The 19,974-nt window shown below is 43.2% G+C and overlaps 1 protein-coding gene across 1 annotated transcript in view; it reads left to right on the top strand.

Moving 5' to 3' along the window:
- Positions 1 to 19,974, top strand: part of ITGA9 (integrin subunit alpha 9) — a 250,926-nt gene that overhangs the window by 179,282 nt on the left and 51,670 nt on the right. Inside the window, exons 19-23 of the mRNA XM_081165107.1 lie at positions 6,487 to 6,579; positions 7,561 to 7,640; positions 11,909 to 11,992; positions 12,571 to 12,679; positions 17,430 to 17,537. Coding sequence (XP_081021233.1) covers positions 6,487 to 6,579; positions 7,561 to 7,640; positions 11,909 to 11,992; positions 12,571 to 12,679; positions 17,430 to 17,537 — 474 coding nt within the window. The remainder of the gene's footprint in view (positions 1 to 6,486; positions 6,580 to 7,560; positions 7,641 to 11,908; positions 11,993 to 12,570; positions 12,680 to 17,429; positions 17,538 to 19,974) is intronic.

Here is a 19,974-nt window from a genome sequence, read left to right as displayed (position 1 = left end):
TTGCACTGACAAACTATGAAACAGTGAATCAGACACAAGGGTTGCATATGTGCTTCTGTGAATTATGCAGAAATAGTGACTGGATCTGTTTTCCCCTGGCACCCCTCCCCCATTCCCTTTTCCTTTTATAGAATGTCTAATGGATTGTAATCTCCCAGACAGGGATTGTGTTGTCTTTTAATACTTGTACAGTTCCTGGACATGGGTGGCACTGTGGATTAAACCACAGAGCCTAGGACTTGCCGATCAGAAGGTCAGCAGTTCAAATCCCCAGCTCCTGCCAACCTAGCAGTTTGAAAGCACCTCAAAGTGCAAGTAGATAAATAGGTACCACTCCGGCGGGAAGGTAAACGGCGTTTCCGTGCACTGCTCTGGTTCACCAGAAGCAGCTTAGTCATGCTGGCCACATGACCTGGAAGCTGTATGCTGGCTCCCTCGGCCAGTAAAGTGAGATGAGCGCCACAACCCCAGAGTCGGTCACAACTGGACCTAATGGTCAGGGGTCCCTTTACCTTTACCTTTACAGTTCCTGGAAAGTGTTAGGTCTTTCATAAATGATGTGTTGGTCCAGACCTTCATCCTTCAGCTCCACTGAAATCAATGGAGCAGGTTAGTTGACGCTAACTTGAGAACCGCTAACTTAAGTCTGGATTCAGCCGTAGAATAAAATATATCCACATGTGTAGTGTTGTCAAATGTGATAGATTTTTGGAGGAACAGCATAGCTCTATGCAGGTATTCAATTTGATCTTGAGGAGGGCTGCATTGGGGTGGGCTACATCACATTCATCCAGTGCTTTACCAGCTGCACTGACTCCCAGTGTGGAGTACAGGGTCAGGTTTAAGGTGCTGGTTTTGACCTTTAAAGCCCTATGCGGCCTAGGACCCACATACCTATGGGATCGCCTCTCCTGGTATGCCCCGCGGAGGCCCTTAAGGGCCACAAATGACAACATTTGGGAGGTCCCAGGTCGCAAGGTGGTTAGAGTGGTCGCAACTAGGGCCAGTGCCTTTTCAGTACTGGCCTCAACTTGGTGGAACACTCTGTCATAAGAAACTAGGGCCCTGCGGGACTTGACATCTTTCCACAGGGCCTGCAAGACAGAGCTGTTCCGCCTGGCCTTTGGTTTGGACTCAGTCTGACCCTTATGTTTCCCTCCCCTTATGGTTTTGATCTGTGGGCTACCTTTAAAATGAGGCTGCATTTTAAATTGCATTTTAACCTGTATTTTAAATTGTGTCCTCCCCTTATGTTTTTACTGTAATTTTACTGGTGTTAGCCACCCTGAGCCTGGCTCTGCCCGGGGAGGGTGGGGTATAAATATAATTATTATTATTATTATTTTATTATTAATTTAGGGGGTTGGTTTGACAGGGAACTTTTGAGTTTCCAAGGTTCGTGATCTCAAGGCGAGTTCTAATAGTGCTCAGCTACACACAGTTAGAAGGTCTCTTTATATCTTTGTAGTAAAGACTGAAGGTTGGGAGAGGAGAACAGTCTGCATGCATAGGGAATGGTTGAGTCTGGAGCAGGACACAGATATCTAGCTCTCTACACCTGTGATCAGGCTGAACACTTGAATAGGGCTCATAATATCTAATAGGGGTATTTCATTAGCTGCCATTCATTTTAATGAATGGGTAATTAAATAGTGTCATTTTACAAAACCCGAGTGTGTAAGCTTTTTATTTTACCATTTTATTTTATCCTGTTTTTTTAAATCTGTATCAAGGAATGTAAAAGGATGCACATTGTTTCATCGCAAAATGCTCTGAAGAAGCTGTTACTTATCTTTAGTTGTCTTTTGAACTTCCTCCCTCCGGATGTTCATAGCTGTCAGCTTGTTTGATCTTATCAAAAAATGTAAGTTAAAAAAACCCTGTTGCATTTTGTCCAGGAAATGTCTCTTCTCGTTATACAGTTTTTTAATGTTTGTGTTGCTGGATTTCTTTGAGTTGCCTAGATGTATTTTTGCACAAGTTAGGTTTGATGTAGAAAAGATATTTAAAGTTAAGAAGGCAAAATCTGGTGTTCAGCACTAGTTCACATATATTTCTTCACACCACACAATTGAGTGACAAACTAGTTTGTTTTTCTTTCAAGGTTATAGTTCCTGACCCTTCTCAGGTGTTGAGTCTCCCTGGTCAATTGAGGAGTATTAAGCGTCAGGCTGAAGCCCACATGTATTAAGGAAATGGTCATCCTGTCATGAGATGAACAAAACAAGAGGAGAAGGAGAGCAAAGCAGACTTAGATAAGTGTATATAGGGACAAAGAAATCTTTTTTACCTTGAGTTAGACCAATGTTTCCCCAACTTGGGTCTCTAGTGGTTTTCAGACTACAATTCCCATCATCCCTGACCACTGGTCTTGCTAGCTAGGGATGATGGGAGTTGTAGCCCAAAAACAGCTGGAGGGCCAGTGTTTGGGAAACACTGAGTTAGACCATTGGTCCACCTAGCTGTCAATCCCAGAAATGGGTAATCTGTGGCTTTCCACAAGTTGTTGGACTCCAACTTCCATTAGCCCCAGTCAACAACATTTAGAGCGCCACAGGTTTTTCACTGACTGGCAGCAGCCCTCTGTGGTTTCAAAAACAAGTTTGTCCTTGTCCTACCTGGAGATTCCAGGGATCTTTTGCATGCAGAGCTCCTGCTGAACCACCTTGCTACAGCCCTTTGCCAAATATAAACAGTGCAGGTGTTTTTGGGAAACCCTGGTGTAGCTCTGGTGTTCCCCACAATTATTTCAACACATCCTATTGCCTTCAGACCAAGGGCAGCACAACACATTTCACTTATGGCACGGTCTAAAGGATGCAGCTGAGGATTCCTCACAGTGATGCAGATAATTCTAGGTTATTTGCTATTGCAAGGGATCCAGGAGACTACCTTTCAGATGGCTTGAGAGTGAAAACATAGTACTTTCTCATCTTCAGACAGCTAGCAATGTAAAATGAACATGTTGTTCCAAGGCTTCCTTCTGTTTGAATGAATGATTGATTAAATTTAGACCCCACTCTTCCTTCAAGTAATTTAGGACAGAATCTGTGGTTCTTTCCTCCTTCCATTTTATCTTCACCTGTATAGTACATTCGGTTGAGAAAGTAGGTCTCGTTACAAGATTACCCACTGAAGTGCTAGGATTAACTAGGAGTTTGAACCTGGGTTTTCCCAGTGTTACGGAAAAGGAGCAATGCAGCAGCGAGCTGCAGCTGGCTGGAAAGCAAAACATTATGGGAATGTTTGGGACTGTACCGTCAGAACAAAGGGGCAGTCTATTCACTGTGCTGAGCACCGGATGTTAGCTCTGAGTGTCATTTGACCTGTACAGGAAGTACAGGAGGTGGAGTCAGCCTCTCTGCTGTTGGTGTTTGAAGAGAGCAGACGTGTTTCTCTGTAATGCTGCAAGGACAGAAATAAAGGCATGTAAATACATTTCTGTCTATCTCTTTCCCCTCCCTGGGGGAGCAGGGAGCAGGGAAGAGTGGTGTGTTCTTCTCACGCTTGAGGAGGATCGGTGATAGTGACCTAGCCTGTATACTGCCGGGAATGCAGACAGGGAGGTCAACCAGGAGATCAAGCTGGGTGCCTGGAGAGTGGCCAGTTTCCTCTGATAAGGCTTGAAATCCGACAGGTTCAACACTGTACCAACTTTGTGACATACAGGGATAATCCCTTATTTGAAATTTTCCATTAAATGCTGTTGTTATTATTTGAAAATTAAGCAAACGTTCTTCAGAAATATAAAGATTTAATGCCTGGTTAGGTTTTTTAAATTAATATAGTGCTATTTGATCCTCATGGATGCTCTGACATGAGTGCTTTGAGTTGTTTTGAGCACAGTAAACTGTCTTAGGGGATGCGGGTGGCACTGTAGGTTAAACCATAGAGCCTAGGGCTTGCCGATCAGAAGGTCAGCGGTTCGAATCCCTGCGACAGTGTGAGCTTCCGTTGCTCGGTCCCTGCTCCTGCCAACCTAGCAGTTCAAAAGCACGTCAAAGTGCAAGTAGATAAATAGGTACCACTCCGGCGGGAAGGTAAACGGCATTTCCGTGCGCTGCTCTGGTTCGCCAGAAGCGGCTTAGTCATGCTGGCCACATGACCCGGAAGCTGTACACCGGCTCCATCGGCCAATAAAATGAGATGAGCGCCGCAACCCCAGAGTCGGTCACGACTGGACCTAATGGTCAGGCGTCCCTTTACCTTTACCTTTTAAGCTGTCTTATTCCAGGTTAGACAATTTGCCCATCAGGTACAGTATTGTCTACTCTCCAAGATCATAGCAGAAGTCTTCTCCAATACTGTTACCACGACCTTTTTTAAAAAAACTAGAATTTCTGGGAATCAAAGCTAGGACACTTTCCATGCAAAGTATCAGCTCCCCCACTGAGTTATGGTCATTCTTTTTTGTTCATTGGCCCCAAAAGGCTCTGTTTGTACAAGATCCATAGTTTGACTTTGTTTGTATAATCCGGTGGCCTTGATCCCAGTACGCGCAACAGAACAAGATTTGATTCTAAACCATGGGTAGGCAAACTAAGGCCTGGGGGCTGGATCTGGCCCAATCGCCTTCTAAATCCGGCCCGCGGATGGTCCAGGAATCAGCGTGTTTGTACATGAGTAGAATGTGTGCTTTTATTTAAAATGCATCTCTGGGTTATTTGTGGGGCACCCCCCAAAAAAATAGTCTGGCCCCCCACAAGGTCTGAGGGACAGTAGACCGCCCCCCTGCTGAAAAAGTTTGCTGACCCCTGTTCTAAACTGTCCTAGGCAGTGCACATGTGTATAACTTACAGAAGTTCGTGTTCTCCAGCGACACATTTTTCTGCAGCATTCTTTCAATTAAAATCCGGATCATGTTCTCCTAAGGTAACCATAGCTCTGTTAAACTACTGAGAATATAAATGAAAATACTAGATGAGAAGAAATGTGGGAGTTTAGGTTAAAGCGAAACCAAACATCATATTAGTGCATCCATGGAAAACCACAGCAGGCTGTTGGATGGTTATCAGCCTAACTGGTAGGCCTTGAAAAGATTATATGGAGGCATTTTCTAAAACTGCTCAGATGGTCTTTTAATTTCTGAAAATAGGAGGCCCTTGGATGTGAGGAGTGAGTATATTCAGCTACATCTTTTTTAGGTTTTGCTCAAACCAAAACAGCTCACTTTTAATAATGATTAAGCCTTAGATACGGGAGGTGGGTGGCGCTGTGGGTTAAACCACAGAGCCTTGGACTTGCCGATCAGAAGGTCGGCGGTTCGAATCCCCACAATGCGGTGAGCTCCCATTGCTCGGTCCCTTTTCCTGCCAACCTAGCAGTTCAAAAGCATGTCAAATTGCAAGTAGATAAATAGGTACCACTCCGGCGGGAAGGTAAACAGCGTTTCCATGCGCTGCTCTGGTTCGCCAGAAGCGGCTTAGTCATGCTGGCCACATGACCCGGAAGCTGTACGCCGGCTCCCTCGGCCAATAAAGCGAGATGAGCGCCTCCAACCCCAGAGTCGGCCACGACTGGACCTAATGGTCAGGGGTCCCTTTACCTTTACCTTTAAGCCTTAGATAATGAGTCCATTTGTTGGTGAAACACACTTAGAAAATAACTGGGTTGGTGTGCAAGCTTCCAGTCCTGACCATAAGCAGGAGCCCATGGGACCTGATGGATACCTGAAGGTGGCTTAGTTAGGGAGGGAGTTGCAGATCACTGGTCCATCACTGAGAGTCAGCGGGAGGTGTTGGAGATAAATTAAGGGGATATACTTTCCCTCATGCTCTTGATAGCTAAGCTTTGCAGTCAACTTTGCAAAGGAAAAGTAAACTAAGTTAGCTGCATTGTGCTCTTACTGTGGTCATTTAACCACTTAGTAACCATTTTGCAACCTGGAATACCTTTCAACAATGCTATGTTTTTCTTCTTCTCTGTGACTGTTATAGAAACTGTAGCTAAATTCCTGTTGAGAGCAACAAAGTCACAAGCTAAGATCTAGTCCAAATAAATGTAACTATGCTTCTTTACCGTTAGATAGTTAGTTGGTATTATATCTAATCTTATATTTGTTTGTTTGTGTAACTAGATTTATATACTGCTTAATCAACAACCAAAAACTCTAATCAGTTTATATAAAATAGTATAAAATATTAATGGAAAATACAGTTAAAAGAAATGTAAAAAAGCGGTTTAAAAAACAAGCATACATAATAACATTGCATGTTAAAATTACATGTGTGGGGTTTGCCTAAACAAATAAAATTTTAGCACATGTTGAAAGCAATACAGCAAAGGCACTTGCCTAATATTAGTATTTTTATATATTACTGGATATGCAAGTCTTATTGTGAGGTCTGTTGATTGACTTGGTTAAATCCCACTGATTTCATTGGGAAGAAAGTGCATCTAACTTTGTCTGGATACAGCCCAGTGTTTTCTTCTCTCTGCCGCAGTTTCATGTACTGAAGCGTTTCCTCGCTTCCCCCTCTTTTTCAGGATGAGATGGGCATTGCTTGCGAGTTGCTGGAGCCAGACTCTGACTTTCTGAAGTGCAGCGTGGGCTTCCCCTTCATGAGATCAAAGTCAAAGGTAGAGAGTTATGGTTTTCAGTAGCTGTGAGCTTCTCTGTGTAACAAGCGGACCTTTGGGTCTCTGACTGCTTTGCAAACACAGCATGGCTTTGCGCCTTGACCACAGAGGTGCTGTGGTCACCATTCGGCTCTCGTTGTGAAGTGCCCCTGGTCTTTCCTCACCAAACAAAGTTCAATGGTTGGGCTGTGGCGGCTGTTCGTAGCCACAGAGCCCTAATAGAAGCTGACTGAGAATTCTAATGTGAGTTCTTTTTAGCGGCCAGAAAATAATGCTATGAAGCTTCCTTGGCTGACATTTGGAGGAGAGCAGTCCACCATTTCTGTCCTTAGCTGCCCTGCTTTATCATGTATTGTCTCCCGCTATTCAAAGTATGTAATGTTCAGATACATGCTATGCAATGCAGAGCCAATGAAAATAAATGGTGGTGTTATTTTTTCATTCCGAATTTTTATTTGTCATATTTTTTCAGTTAGCTAGTGAGCCTATAGCCTTTCATTCCAACAATGCTGCTGGGTGTTTCAAAGCTAGATTTTCTGTGTACAACCAGTGAAGCCAATTGCCAAATCTATTTTGAATTCTTCAGTTTTTAGTTATTTCCTGTTCCTTGCTGTTCCCAGTTCCTTGAACTTGGGAGGGGAGCGCCTGTCATGGGACAGCGATGTAGCTGTTTTGTGTTACTCACATTTGATGGCATGCTCTGGTACAGATCCGAGAGGGACCATACTTCCAATGTTGGATATGAGTTCCTGTCTGTACTTGCATATGTGAGTAATGCATGCAGGTGACGTTGATTATGTATAGAAAAACGACTATGGCTCTTTACCTATGAAAGCTTTAGGCATTTCAAATGGTGCTCAATGTATGCATTTTAGAGAAATGGCAGCAATGTCATGGAAGAAATGTATTTAATTCCAATATGGTTCATATCCAGAACAAGATCCACAAAGTGCTAAACACTGTTTTCTTTACCCTTCCTAGTATGAGTTCAGCGTCATCTTTGATACTAGTCATTTGTCTGGGGAAGAGGACATTCTCTCATTCCTTGTCACTGCTCAGAGGTAAAGTATATTTCACTTTTAATCTTCAGGCAGATAGACGCAGGAAAAGGATGGGATGGTTTTATGGAGAGAGAGAAAAAACTGGCATGGGATTGAAACAGACTGACTTGTTCATCCTTAGCTAGATATGGACATATTTGGAGGAAAATATTTCTCGAATGCTGGCACAAATTCCTTCCTTTTCTTTCATTTTTTAAAAAGATGCAAAATGGTTAACGTTTTAGCATGCCATTTGCAGAGAGGCCAAGATTTAAATACTGGTATGTGTATAGATGATAAGAATATTCAGAAAGGCACATCATTCAGGATGCAGGCAAGAGTCCTGGAAGGATTAAAACGAGCGTATAACAAAGAATCTTAGCTCTCCTTTTAAGGAAGAACATAAATGGTCAGTGATGTAATATAATTTAGCGTCTCAAGTGACTGAGACAGTCCATTCCCACGTTGCTCATTCCTTGAATGTAGCCTTGAATGCTTTTAAAACGGGCCATTTATTTCGCTTTCCTGGTGCTGTGGGAAGTTGCATCCCTGGGCTGTCTCCACTGTGGATCCTTTTTTTATTCTGGATATGAGTTATGCACCAGGCCAACATTATATTTTTGTGGTGGTTTTACATGGCATTTTGGTTTTTTGTGTTCAAAGCACAGGTTTTCTCACAGCCATTTGCTGATTTCCTGGTGAGAAAAAAAGTGAAAGGTTTTGAGAGAGGGACAATGAATCAATTGCTAGGACTTGCCTCAGAGGTATCCCTGTCATTACCACGTTCATTACTGAAACTCTCTGCTTAGACCAGTGAGGGAAAACACAGAACATGATTTCATACATGATTTATTAAGATCTGGACGATGTTTGTGGTGCCAAGGGATCGTGACATTAAACCTAATAATAGCTCATGAAGAATAACTTGATGTGTTGGCTTAATCTCTCCCTGTTCTGTAATGTAATACAGCACAAAAAAGGCATTATTCCTTTTCCAAGCACCAATCTAAACTGACTGAGAAGCATCCTTTCCAATCTCTCTAGGTATGGAGATTAGTCAACACAGCCACATTTGTGCATGATGAATACAGTGGTGCCCCGCAAGACGAATGCCTCGCAAGACGGAAAACTCGCTAGACGAAAGAGTTTTCCGTTTTGGAGGTGCTTCGCAAAACGAATCTCCTATGGGCTTGCTTCGCAAGACAACAATGTCTTGCGAGTTCCTGCTGGTTTTTTTTCCTCTCCCCCCTTTTTCTAAGCCGCTAAGCCGCTTATCAGCTGATCCGATCAGCAGATAAGCCGCTAAAAGCAGCTAAAAGCCGCTAATAGCGCTAAGCCGCTTATCAGCTGATCCGATCAGCAGATAAGCGCTAAAAGCCTCTAAAAGCCGCTAATAGTGCTAAGCCGCTTATCAGCTGATCCGATCAGCAGATAAGCCGCTAAAAGCCTCTAAAAGCCGCTAATAGCGCTAATCCGCTAATCGTTCAATGGGCTTGCTTCGCAAGACGAAAAAAACCGCTAGACGAAGAGAATCACAGAACGGATTCTTTTCGTCTTGCGAGGCACCACTGTAATCAATGATCGTGCCTGGCTAGGGACCACTTTGAGATGGTGCAACTTATCTTTGTTGTATGTCGTGGCAAGATCCAGAGAACCCTGAAGCTGGGATAGGTTTACTCATTCTATTCTTGCATCCACTAAATTTAATTTTTCAGCCACGACTGCAAAAAAAACAACCTTATTTTCTGTCACTCCAGTGAAGTATGCAATTGGATCCAAGCCAGCAAGCTGACAGCTTTTATTTGATGTTGATGCCCCATATACAGGGGGCTTTTTGGCCTCCCCCTATTTGAAAGTCCTCGTGAGGCTGCTGAGCTGAATGTTTTTCTGCCCCCGAGGATATCCTGAAGTCTGCTAGGAGAGCATTCGGGCCAGCTCTCAGTCTGACTATAGATCCCTCATAATGGGTGTATGGGGATTTGATAAAGAGAGTGCTGAAAACTATAATGCACAGTGCACACTTCCCATAATTATAAGCCACAAAGAAGCAAAGCCCATCTGCGATTAGCCGCAGGAAATAGTTAAACTCACACGGGAATAAACAGCTCAGCTTCGTGAACTTTGGCTCTTAGAACCCACCACTTCTAAAGCGTAGGCTTCTGCTGCTTCTTTTTGATGATGTTAGATGTGATGTTAGATGCATGAAAGGGCACAATCCCACGCTTGCATCTAACATAACAACCCTTGATCCTCTGTTTAAAACACACACACAGCCCCCATCCAGAACAGCGGGACATGAGAGAGAAGAGCCACTGGTTGCTCTGTGAATCTCAAGGGGAAGAAAGTAACTCTTCAGAAATACCAGGTGTGTGGAACAAGATCCATGCTGCCAATGAATACTACGAGTGAGCTCAACACACCAGCCGGTCAAGGCTACTTGCAACTTTATTCCTCAGATTGTATTATCTTTTATTATTATCCACACAGAGGATAATAGTTGGGGGATTCATTGGCAAGACACTGAGTAAATATGGGAGCTCTTGCACAACCTAAGCAACCCAGAGAGGCCTTTCCCAACCTCATGACCTCCAGACATTTTGGACTGTGTTGCTGATGAGACACAGGATTTCCCCCCCCAAAAAAACAGAAATATAACATGTAAATTGTGTATTTTCTTTGCAAAAGTGGCTAGTCTGTCGCTGCACAAATAAGATTCTATGAAGTTATTCAAAAGCACAAGACACTGCTGTATGGAGCAGTCCTAGCCAGGGGGCCTGTCAGCTAGCCATGTTCTCAGGGTATTGCAGTATCTCAGGATATTGCAGTCCATATCTGTGGAAACAACCACACACACACACACACCCATTTTCCAACAGCCCCTTTCAACTGTCAGCCTATGTTCCATGACCACCAAGCTTGTTCAGTGTCTTTTGGTTTCCTCCCCTTAACCCCCCCCCAATATTGTTTCTACATTTGAAAGACTTGAGGTGTCCCCAAGCCTGCCAATTCTTCCCTCCATGGAATGCCGCCATTTTGACTCCGTAAGAAAATGGATTTGTGGTGTAGTGGTTAAGAGCGGTAGTCTCGTAATCTGGGGAACCGGGTTCGCGTCTCCGCTCCTCCACATGCAGCTGCTGGGTGACCTTGAGCCAGTCACACTTCTTTGAAGTCTCTCAGCCCCACTCACCTCACAGAGTGTTTGTTGTGGGGGAGGAAGGGAAAAGAGAATGTTAGCCGCTTTGAGACTCCTTCGGGTAGTGATAAAGCGGGATATCAAATCCAAACTCTTCTTCTTCTTCTTTAGCGTATAGCAGGGATGTCCAACAGGTCGATCACGGTCTACTGGTAGTTCCCCGTGAGGTTTTGGTAGATTGCGGTCGATCTTTTTTTTTTTTCAATCCCTGAAAAATGGGGGCTTTTCTTCTCCCTAAAAAACTTTGATCTGAACCCCCCAAAAACGGGGGTAGATCACAGCTAGTCTTTAATTCTGAAAGTAGTAGGTCACAGTCTCTTGGGAGTTGGCCACCCCTGGCATATAGGATACTTTTACAGAGGTTCTGTCTGTTAACTACATTTCTAAGCGCCATAACTTCTTTTAAGTCCTGTTTTCTCCTGCAGAACAGTGAATGCTCCCCATATTCTAGGTTATAACACAGCAGAACTAGAACCAGTTTATACCTTAAGAAGAATCAAGCTTAAAACAGTATCACTTCAGACTTCAGGTAGGGTAACTGCATTTTTGAATGCTCCCCCATGGAGTCCGTTCTTGCACATAGGAAACTGACATGTCTGGTAAAATAAATGGATGGAACTCTTCATTACATATCTGCTTTGTAGATGCAAGGAGGTTTCTGGGTTTTTTAAGTGAACATTTACATATTCATATATACAGCCACTCATGCTCAGCTTGAGACTCCTCCATTATCCTTGATAGTCTTTATATTTTATTTTAAAATTACATTTATATCTTGCCTTCCCCCCAAAGAGCACAAGGTGACATACACATGAATTTTCTCCTCTCCATTTTATCTCCACAACAACCCTGTGATGTCAGTTAGGCTAAGAGACAGTGACAGCAAATTTTCATGGCTGAGTGAGAATTTGAACCCAGATCTCCTGGGTCCCGCAGGAGATCTCATCCAGGAGGGTTCATAGAATCACAGAATTGTAGAGTTGGAAACGACTGAGATATATGAACATCAAAACTAGACTCAAGGCATTCCTTTGGTCGGTTGTGTATTGCAAAAATCATTTGCACAGCTAGCTTGATTCTCGTGTTTTTGACACAGTGGGAACTTGGAACACAACCTCCATGACAACTCTCTAATCCTGTCTGTTCCCCTGATGCATGAAGTGGACTCATCCATCACTGGGTAAGTAGCAGGTCATCAAATGAGCATGTGCACGCGCACAAAATTCCTTATATTATTTTAAGCATCTCTTCTGGGAGGAAAAAGAAACACATTCTTTTCCTTGTTTACAAGTAAAGCTGGGGGCAGAATGCCTCTTTCCTCTGTACTAACTTCCCAGACTCCGAAAGCAGGACATGATGATAGGATTGTTCGTCTGTGTATTTTGCTTCAATCTTCGTTGCTCTTCCTCAGTGCAGAAACATTAGGCATTAATTATGGCACAGTAAACCACCTAAAAGAAGAAGAAAGACATTATTTCTGAGGTCAAATCAAATGTTTTGGTTCAGGCCCACTAGACCAAAGGTTAGGGTCAAATGTTCTGGGATAGTACAGGTCACAAGGAGGTCTTGCTCTGAGCCTTTCTGTTTTATTTCACAGTCAGAATTCTGTTTATGCTTTCCCTTTTTTTGTGGGATAAAGGCACTCAAAGAGAAATAGATAGTTTAAAATGGCTATTTAGGAGGGGAGGCTATTTGTGCAAGAGAAATACAAAATGGGGCATTTTTGGGCACTCAAATATGACCTCCTCTTTCTCTCAGAGTGGTCTCTCCCGGTTCTTTCGTTTATGGGGAGTCTGTGCCAGCATCTCAATTTATTCAGCTGGAAGATCTGGAGTGTCATTTCCAGGAGCTCAACGTCACACTTCAGGTAAGAATTAAGCACAAGGAATGTTTGTATTTGTGTGGGCTTTTCGTTGTGACTGGTTTTCCTATCAACAGTTCAGCATGCAAAGTCTTCCTGAGAAACCTATGGATTTTCTGTGGTGCTGCCGTACCCTCTGAATTAATCATTTGTTCAGCGGTGGGCAGCCTAGGGGCACTGCTCACTCACAGAGATCCTCGCCAGTGGAGACCAGTGAATCCAAGCCAGTGTGGATGAAGAGATTCTTCCTCCTCACCTAAAACCTCTTCCAGGATGGTAGATTTGGGTTTTGGGTTGCTCTGAAAGTTCCTTCCAGCCCAAGTTGAGCACTGTTAAATTTCATAGTAATAATAATTTAACAACAACAACAACAACATATTATTTATACCCTGCCCATCTGGCTGGGTTTCCCCAGCCACTCTGGGCAGCTCCAATGGTAAAGGGTAAAGGGACCCCTGACCATTAGGTCCAGTCGTGGCCGACTCTGGGGTTGCGGCGCTCATCTCACTTTATTGGCCAAGGGAGCTGACGTACAGCTTCTGGGTCATGTGGCCAACATGACTAAGCCGCTTCTGGCGAACCCGAGCAGCATACGGAAACGCCATTTACCTTCCCACCGGAGCGGTACCTATTTATCTACTTGCACTTTGACGTGCTTTCGAACTGCTAGGTTAGCAGAAGCAGGGACCGAGCAATGGGAGCTCACCCCGTCACGGGGATTTGAACCGCCAACCTTCTGATCGGCAAGTCCTAGGCTCTGTGGTTTAACCCCCAGCGCCACCCGCGTCCCAAACAGCTCCAAACAGAACACTATAAACAGAATAAAACATCAAACATTAAAAACTTCCCTAAACAGGGCTGCCTTCAGATGTCTTCTAAAAGTCAGATAGTTGTTTATTTCCTTGACATCTGATTGCAAGGCGTTCCACAGGGCGGGTGCCACTACTGAGAAGGCCCTCTGCCTGGTTCCACTGTTTTCAGAGGGGGAGATCTGAGCATGTGACTAAGTATCCCCAGAGGATTTTAAAAAGAACATAACTTTGGTTGGATTATGATTATCCTGATTACGAAGAACATTTCCCAGATCCCAAAGGTTGCCTGAGCAAGTCCCTCTTTGCCCTTCGTTTCCCATCCAAACTAATCTTGGGTCCTTGCAGTGTGATAAAGTCTTTTTAGTCACTAGCTGGAACTTCAGAGTGACAAATGGCACAATGACGGGAACTTGCAACTAGTAATATTTCATGCATGCCTATTTTTACCTTTTCCTCTTAAACACAATGCTTTTTTAAAAAAAAATAAAAATGAGTAACACATGCCTTCCCAGTATGGGGAAGTTACTAGTTCACACCAGATAATTCCTTACTGGCTGCTATTCAGTTGTTTGCTGGGAAAGAATGGGAAAAAGTGTGTTCTCCCTTGGATTCCAGGACATTAAATATCCTGTGAACCATGCTGCTAACTTAGGCACTACGGTTCTAGAGTTTACATCAGGCATAGGCAAACTCGGCCCTCCAGATGTTTCGAGACTACAATTCCCATCATCCCAGACCACTGGTCCTGTTAGCTAGGGATGATGGGAGTTGTAGTCAACAAAACATCTGGAAGGCCGAGTTTGCCTATGCCTGGTTTACATCTTCGTCCATGTGATCTTCATATAAGGAACCAAAAAGAGAACAAATGCCACATAAATGAAATGCTTTGACTGCTTGATGATGATGATTATTTATTTTTTTAGGAGCAGAGCATCTAATTTAGGGCTTTGCCAGATTAATTTTGGGTGGGGAATCTTTCTGGAAAAGCAACTTAACTCTACAGCTATTCACTTTTCTTCCAAGCTTTCTGCTACTAACTTTCAGCTGTGCCGGCTAAGGCCGATGGGAGTTGTAGTCCTAAACATCTGGACGGCACCAGGTGGGAAGAAAGCTGATGTGGAGTATAATAATAATAATAATAATAATAATAATAATAATAATAATAATAATAATATAATATTAATTATACCCCGCCCATCTGGCTGAGTTTCCCCAGCCACTCTGGGCAGCTCCCAATCGAGTGTTAAAACAATACAGCATTAAATACTAAAAACTTCCCTAAACAGGGCTGCCTTCAGATGTCTTTTAAAGAGGATAGCTGTTTATTTCCTTCACATCTGAAGAGAGGGTGTTCCACAGGGTGGGCGCCACTACCGAGAAGGCCCTCTGTCTGGTTCCCTGTAACCTCACTTCTCGCAATGAGGGAACTGCCAGAAGGCTCTCGGCGCTGGATCTCAGTGTCTGGGCTGAACGATGGGGGTGGAGACGCTCCTTCAGGTATACAGGACCGAGGCCATTTAGGGCTTTAAAGGTCAACACCAGCACTTTGAATTGTGCTCAGAAACGTACTGGGAGCCAATGCAGATCTCTCAGGACCGGTGTTATGTGGTCCCGGCAGCCACTCAAAGTCACCCGTCTAGCTGCCGCATTCTGGACTAATTGCAGTTTCCAGGTCACCTTCAAAGGTAGCCCCACGTAGAGTGCATTGCAGTAGTCCAAGCGGGAGATAACTAGAGCATGCACCACTCTGGTGAGACAGTCCGCAGGCAGGTAGGGTCTCAGCCTACGTACCAGATGGAGCTGGTAGACAGCAGCCCTGGACACAGAATTAACCTGCTCCTCCATGGACAGCTGTGAGTCCAGAATGACTCCCAGGCTGCGCACCTGGTCCTTCAGGGGCACAGTTACCCCATTCAGGACCAGGGAGTCCTCCACACTCTGCTTTATATGTATAGCCTGCTTTGCATGACATATTGAGCCAAACAATGGCTGCCTGGGACTGCACAAACATGCCAGCTTCCAGAGAGGAATTTGTACCTACTTTGCTCCTCCTTGGTCCTTTTAGCTTTGCAGGGCAGCTAAGCTAAAGGTTTGGCTTAGTGTGCCATCCTTAACCACAAACTTTAGCCAAAAGCAAAGCTTTGCTCAAGGAGGAGGCAGCTCAGCTACAGTCGCGGGTTTGGACAACATGCTAAGCCAAACCGTGGTTTAGCTGCTGTGCTGTGCTGAGCTGAGATGAAAGGGCCTGGGATGAGCCAAATGCCTGCATTCACCTCCCTGCAAGGCAACACGTTCATGCGTTTGCACTAAACCATGCTTTGGCTTAGTGTTACATGTGAATGGGGTCACTGTGTGATGTTTGGAGAGCAAGCAAAGCCTATGCAGAGGGAAGCAATGCTTCCTGAAAAAAATTAAAGCTTTTGTGGCCTTTCATGAGAATCCTCTCAAAATGGTTGTTGTGGAGATTGGGTTCCCTTTGGCATGGATGATAAGGTGTTTAGAAATAATCCTTGATCTAATTTATGCCTTAACTCCATATGCACCTATTACTCACGCTGGCCTCCCTCTTACCGACAAAGAGTACGATATTTCACATGAATACTGACAGTTTTTATTAAAAGGCTATGAATTTTTCTGCAGTAAAATGGTAAGCTATAAAAAAGTTAGGTAAACTACCATTCTATATGCTCAAGTGTTTCTAACTCTCTTAAATTATTTTTATCAATAAACAAAATTAACCAACAATAAAGAGCATTGAAAAACAATGAAAGCAGCCTAAGGTTGGATATTATCATTGAACGTGTTGTTCCAGTACATTACAACTCTTTAAAAAAAAATCATAGGCTGATAAAAATAATACAATTTGCTTAGAGAAAAGTTTTCTTTAAAGGTTTCTTTTTTAAAAAATAGTGGGGGGGGGGAAAGCTTTCATCTCCTTTGTTGTGAAGATTCAAATACCCCTTTTCGTTTCTTATTACGCTCATGTCTCATTGCAGTAGAGTTCCCAGTTCATTTGTTTTCTGTTACATTATTCTTGCATCTCATGCAGCAGTTAGGCCTTATTGTAGCTGGATCCCTTCCTCCCCTTTTAAGTGCCTCTGGGACATTGTAAGGGTTTGGCATTCTGCACCACTTCTCTTTATCATTCATGCATTCCTCAAAGCACAAACAATGTTTGGAGAATGGTCTAGATGTTTGGAGATTTAGAGTTAGCTGGATTCTGAACAGCGACATAGACCGCCGCATATTCAGAGACTGAATCTTAAACAAGAGAGGACCGTGTCTCATTGAGATTTGTTTATTTTTCAGAATGTAAATGTTTTGACTGTTGCATCTATATATAAGTACGCAGAGCTGGATTAACGATTAGGTCCAGTTTTCTATAGAGACAGACTCCAGCCCCACTGATAACCCTAATGATCATTTTTTAAATGCAAAGTTTACAGTCCTTTCTGTAAGGCCTTTCCCCTAGTTTGGGGAAGCGCACGGAGACAAGTGGTGATGTAAAGGCAGCTTGCATGTTCATACTTGGATCCTCTTTCCTATTCTTACTCTGCATGTTTTAGGGCTGGGCATTGGTTGTGGAACACAAGTTTTAGAACTGAACCATGGTTCAGATTTAAAGCACTTTTTGGTGTAACATGTAAATATCAAGGCACTACCAACTGGAGAGAAATCACTGCTTTCTGGGCAGGTTCATCCATGCAGCCTCAAATTTAGATCAAGCTTCATAGATTCATAAATTTGCCTTGTGAAAGCCCCTCCCCATTTAACAGAATGGTGTGTTTTTTATGCCTTTATCATTGCTGCAATTTTATGTTGTAGGTGAAGTTCATGCTCCAGTTGTATATGATTATTAGGTAGCCTGTACTGGTTCTTGGTGGGGTTTCTATGCTAGTTAAAATTAATAAAAGTGTGTCACAGGTTTGTTTGTTTTTTTGAAGGTCTACAACGCTGGCCCAAGCACACTTCCTGGCTCTTTCGTCGACATTTCATTTCCGAATCGTCTCTCGGCTACTGGAGCTGAAATGTTTCACATTCAACAGATGATGGTGAGATCTTTTTCAAAGTCTGTTCTGTGTAGCCCCTGGAAGCTGCTCTTGGTGGAAAGGACAGTAACATAAGAGTTTGTCCCAGAGTTGGCATTTCAAGGAATAAAGTCGGTATTATTCCTGCAGTAGCTACTGAATTTAAAGCTTTGACTTATACTTATTTGTAATAGGGAATTTAGCCTGATTGTGCCTATTATGTTAAGCATCCATTCCTCAGTCGATAGCATAATGCAATGTTTTACTTCCCTTAAGAGATTATTGGCCCATTTCTATCCTCTTCCGGCTCAGTTTTTTAAAACTACTCCGTGGCTATTTTGAATGAAGGGTGGTAAAAGAAAAATCAGTCAAAAATAATAATCAATTCTGTGACTATCTGTCAATGTGTGTCAGATATGCTATACTACAACCTTATTCTTTCCTGTTGATAATCAGTGGCTCATAAATGGGTGTTCTGTATTCATAGACTTATATTGGCCTCAACAGGGTCCATGCAGGAAACTAGGAAAAGACCACACGTATCTCCATTTCCCCAACACATTAGTGTGACAAAATCTTCCTTACCACTGGGCAAGATGATATAAAGGACCAAGCTACCTCCAGGGGAGAGAGCTTGTCCTGTTGTAATTTAGTCATCAATATATAATGGGTTAAAAAGAAAACTGAAGTCTCCCGTGACACTTCCAACAGTCTAGAATGTCAACAGAGTCTTGTGACTCCAAGAACTGCACAGTGGCATAACAGAAATCTAACAGGCATGAGACAGGAGTTGGTAATGCAGGTGAGCTGTGCAGAAGCAAGCTGGCAAGCATGCTCCAAGCAAGCTGCCGGCTAGCCCTGCAGAGGCTCCTTTTATTAGCAGAAGTCAGCAATTGGAAACAGTAGTGAAACCACCCTGAACCTAACGTATTTCCATCTACACACATTTCCAGCGCTAGCAAATACACGTGTCAGCAGGTGCTTCCCTCAAATGTTCCTCCCGGTACTTGATTATGTCTCTGTTTTCCACCATGCTCCAGCGAAGCGATATGTCTAGCAACCAAATTGTGAAAGGACAAAAGGTCAGGGGAAGCAGGCGTAACACTCCTTGTTGCACGTCTGGTTAGTGGTTTGCCTTTGCAAAGCAAAGCGTTACCTCTACAGAAAACAACCTAAAAAACCGAGGCCTAGATAATGTTGCTTGCTTCTGTGTAAAGTGTCAATGTGTAGTCTGAATGGTTCATATGTGAGTATGAATTAGCCGTCATAACCAGTCACAGTAAGTATTTTAATTTCAGTTATTGTTTAGTGTGCATTTACTATAATTATTTTCCAGCACTTTCCATTTCACATTTCCTCCCCTTTTCTTCTATGCCTTTTTACATGAGGGACCTGTTTACATTTATTCACATACAGTTCCTCATATAGTACAGGTAGATTTATAAATAAATGCTATCAGCTGATGTCAACTCAAAGACAATGTGTTTTAACGGAGGCACTTCACACACATTTGGAGAAGAGTAATGGACGTGGGTGTGTGTATGTGTGAACCAACTCAAATTGGAAGAGGTTCCTTTGTTTCTTTAAAAGATTTATAATGTACTCTTTGAGAACATGCTTCACAAAACAGTTCACCTAAAAATCCAAGTACGATATAAAAACCTTTTAAAATATCCATTTCAGAATAATACCGAAGCCTAGAAGCCAGTACAGAGGTAAACAATAAAACTCAGCCAGAACACAGTGTAGCTTCCCCACTTTATAACTCTAGGCTATGTTAACCATTGAAAACCAAAGGGTCTTCAAGGCCTTCTCAGAGGACATAAGGGATAGGTCTTACCTAATCTCAGAAGGAATTGAGTTCTATGTTTGCGAGGCCAACTTATAGAAAGCCCTAATACAAGTGCGGGCGAGCCTAACGGTCTTCTCTGGCAAGTACCTAAGCTGGTTGTGGAATTTAGGTAGAATTTGCTCACATCAATGTAACTGCACTTTGAATGCTTTGCAGTTCCAAGACAGGGAAAGAAAGAACATAGAGCCAATTACTTTTAGGTGGTTTCATATCCTTCATGATAATGATAACAACAACAACAACAACAACAACAACAACAACAACAATAACAATAAATTTTATTTATATCCCGACCTCCCCAGCCGAAGCCGGGCTCAGAGCGGCTAACAACAGTAAAACGATAAAACATTCTAAAATTATTTCATTCTAAAATTAATTCCAATCAAATTAATGGCAACCATTGGGCTAGAAGTTCTGTGAGGATTGCCAAAGGGAGGGAGTCAGGCTGTGCCCTGACCAAAGGCCTGGTGGAACAGCTCTGTCTTACATTCCCTGTGGAAAGATGTCAAGTCCCGCAGGGCCCTGGTCTCTTGTGACAGAGCGTTCCACCTGATCAGAGCCGCAGCCGAAAAAGCCCTGGCTCTGGTTGAGGCCAGCCTAAACTCTCTG

Source organism: Podarcis bocagei (genome assembly GCF_964188305.1).
Source record: "Podarcis bocagei genome assembly, chromosome: 12".
NCBI classification, from domain to species: Eukaryota; Metazoa; Chordata; class Lepidosauria; order Squamata; family Lacertidae; genus Podarcis; species Podarcis bocagei.
This window is presented reverse-complemented; position numbering and strand designations above follow the sequence as displayed.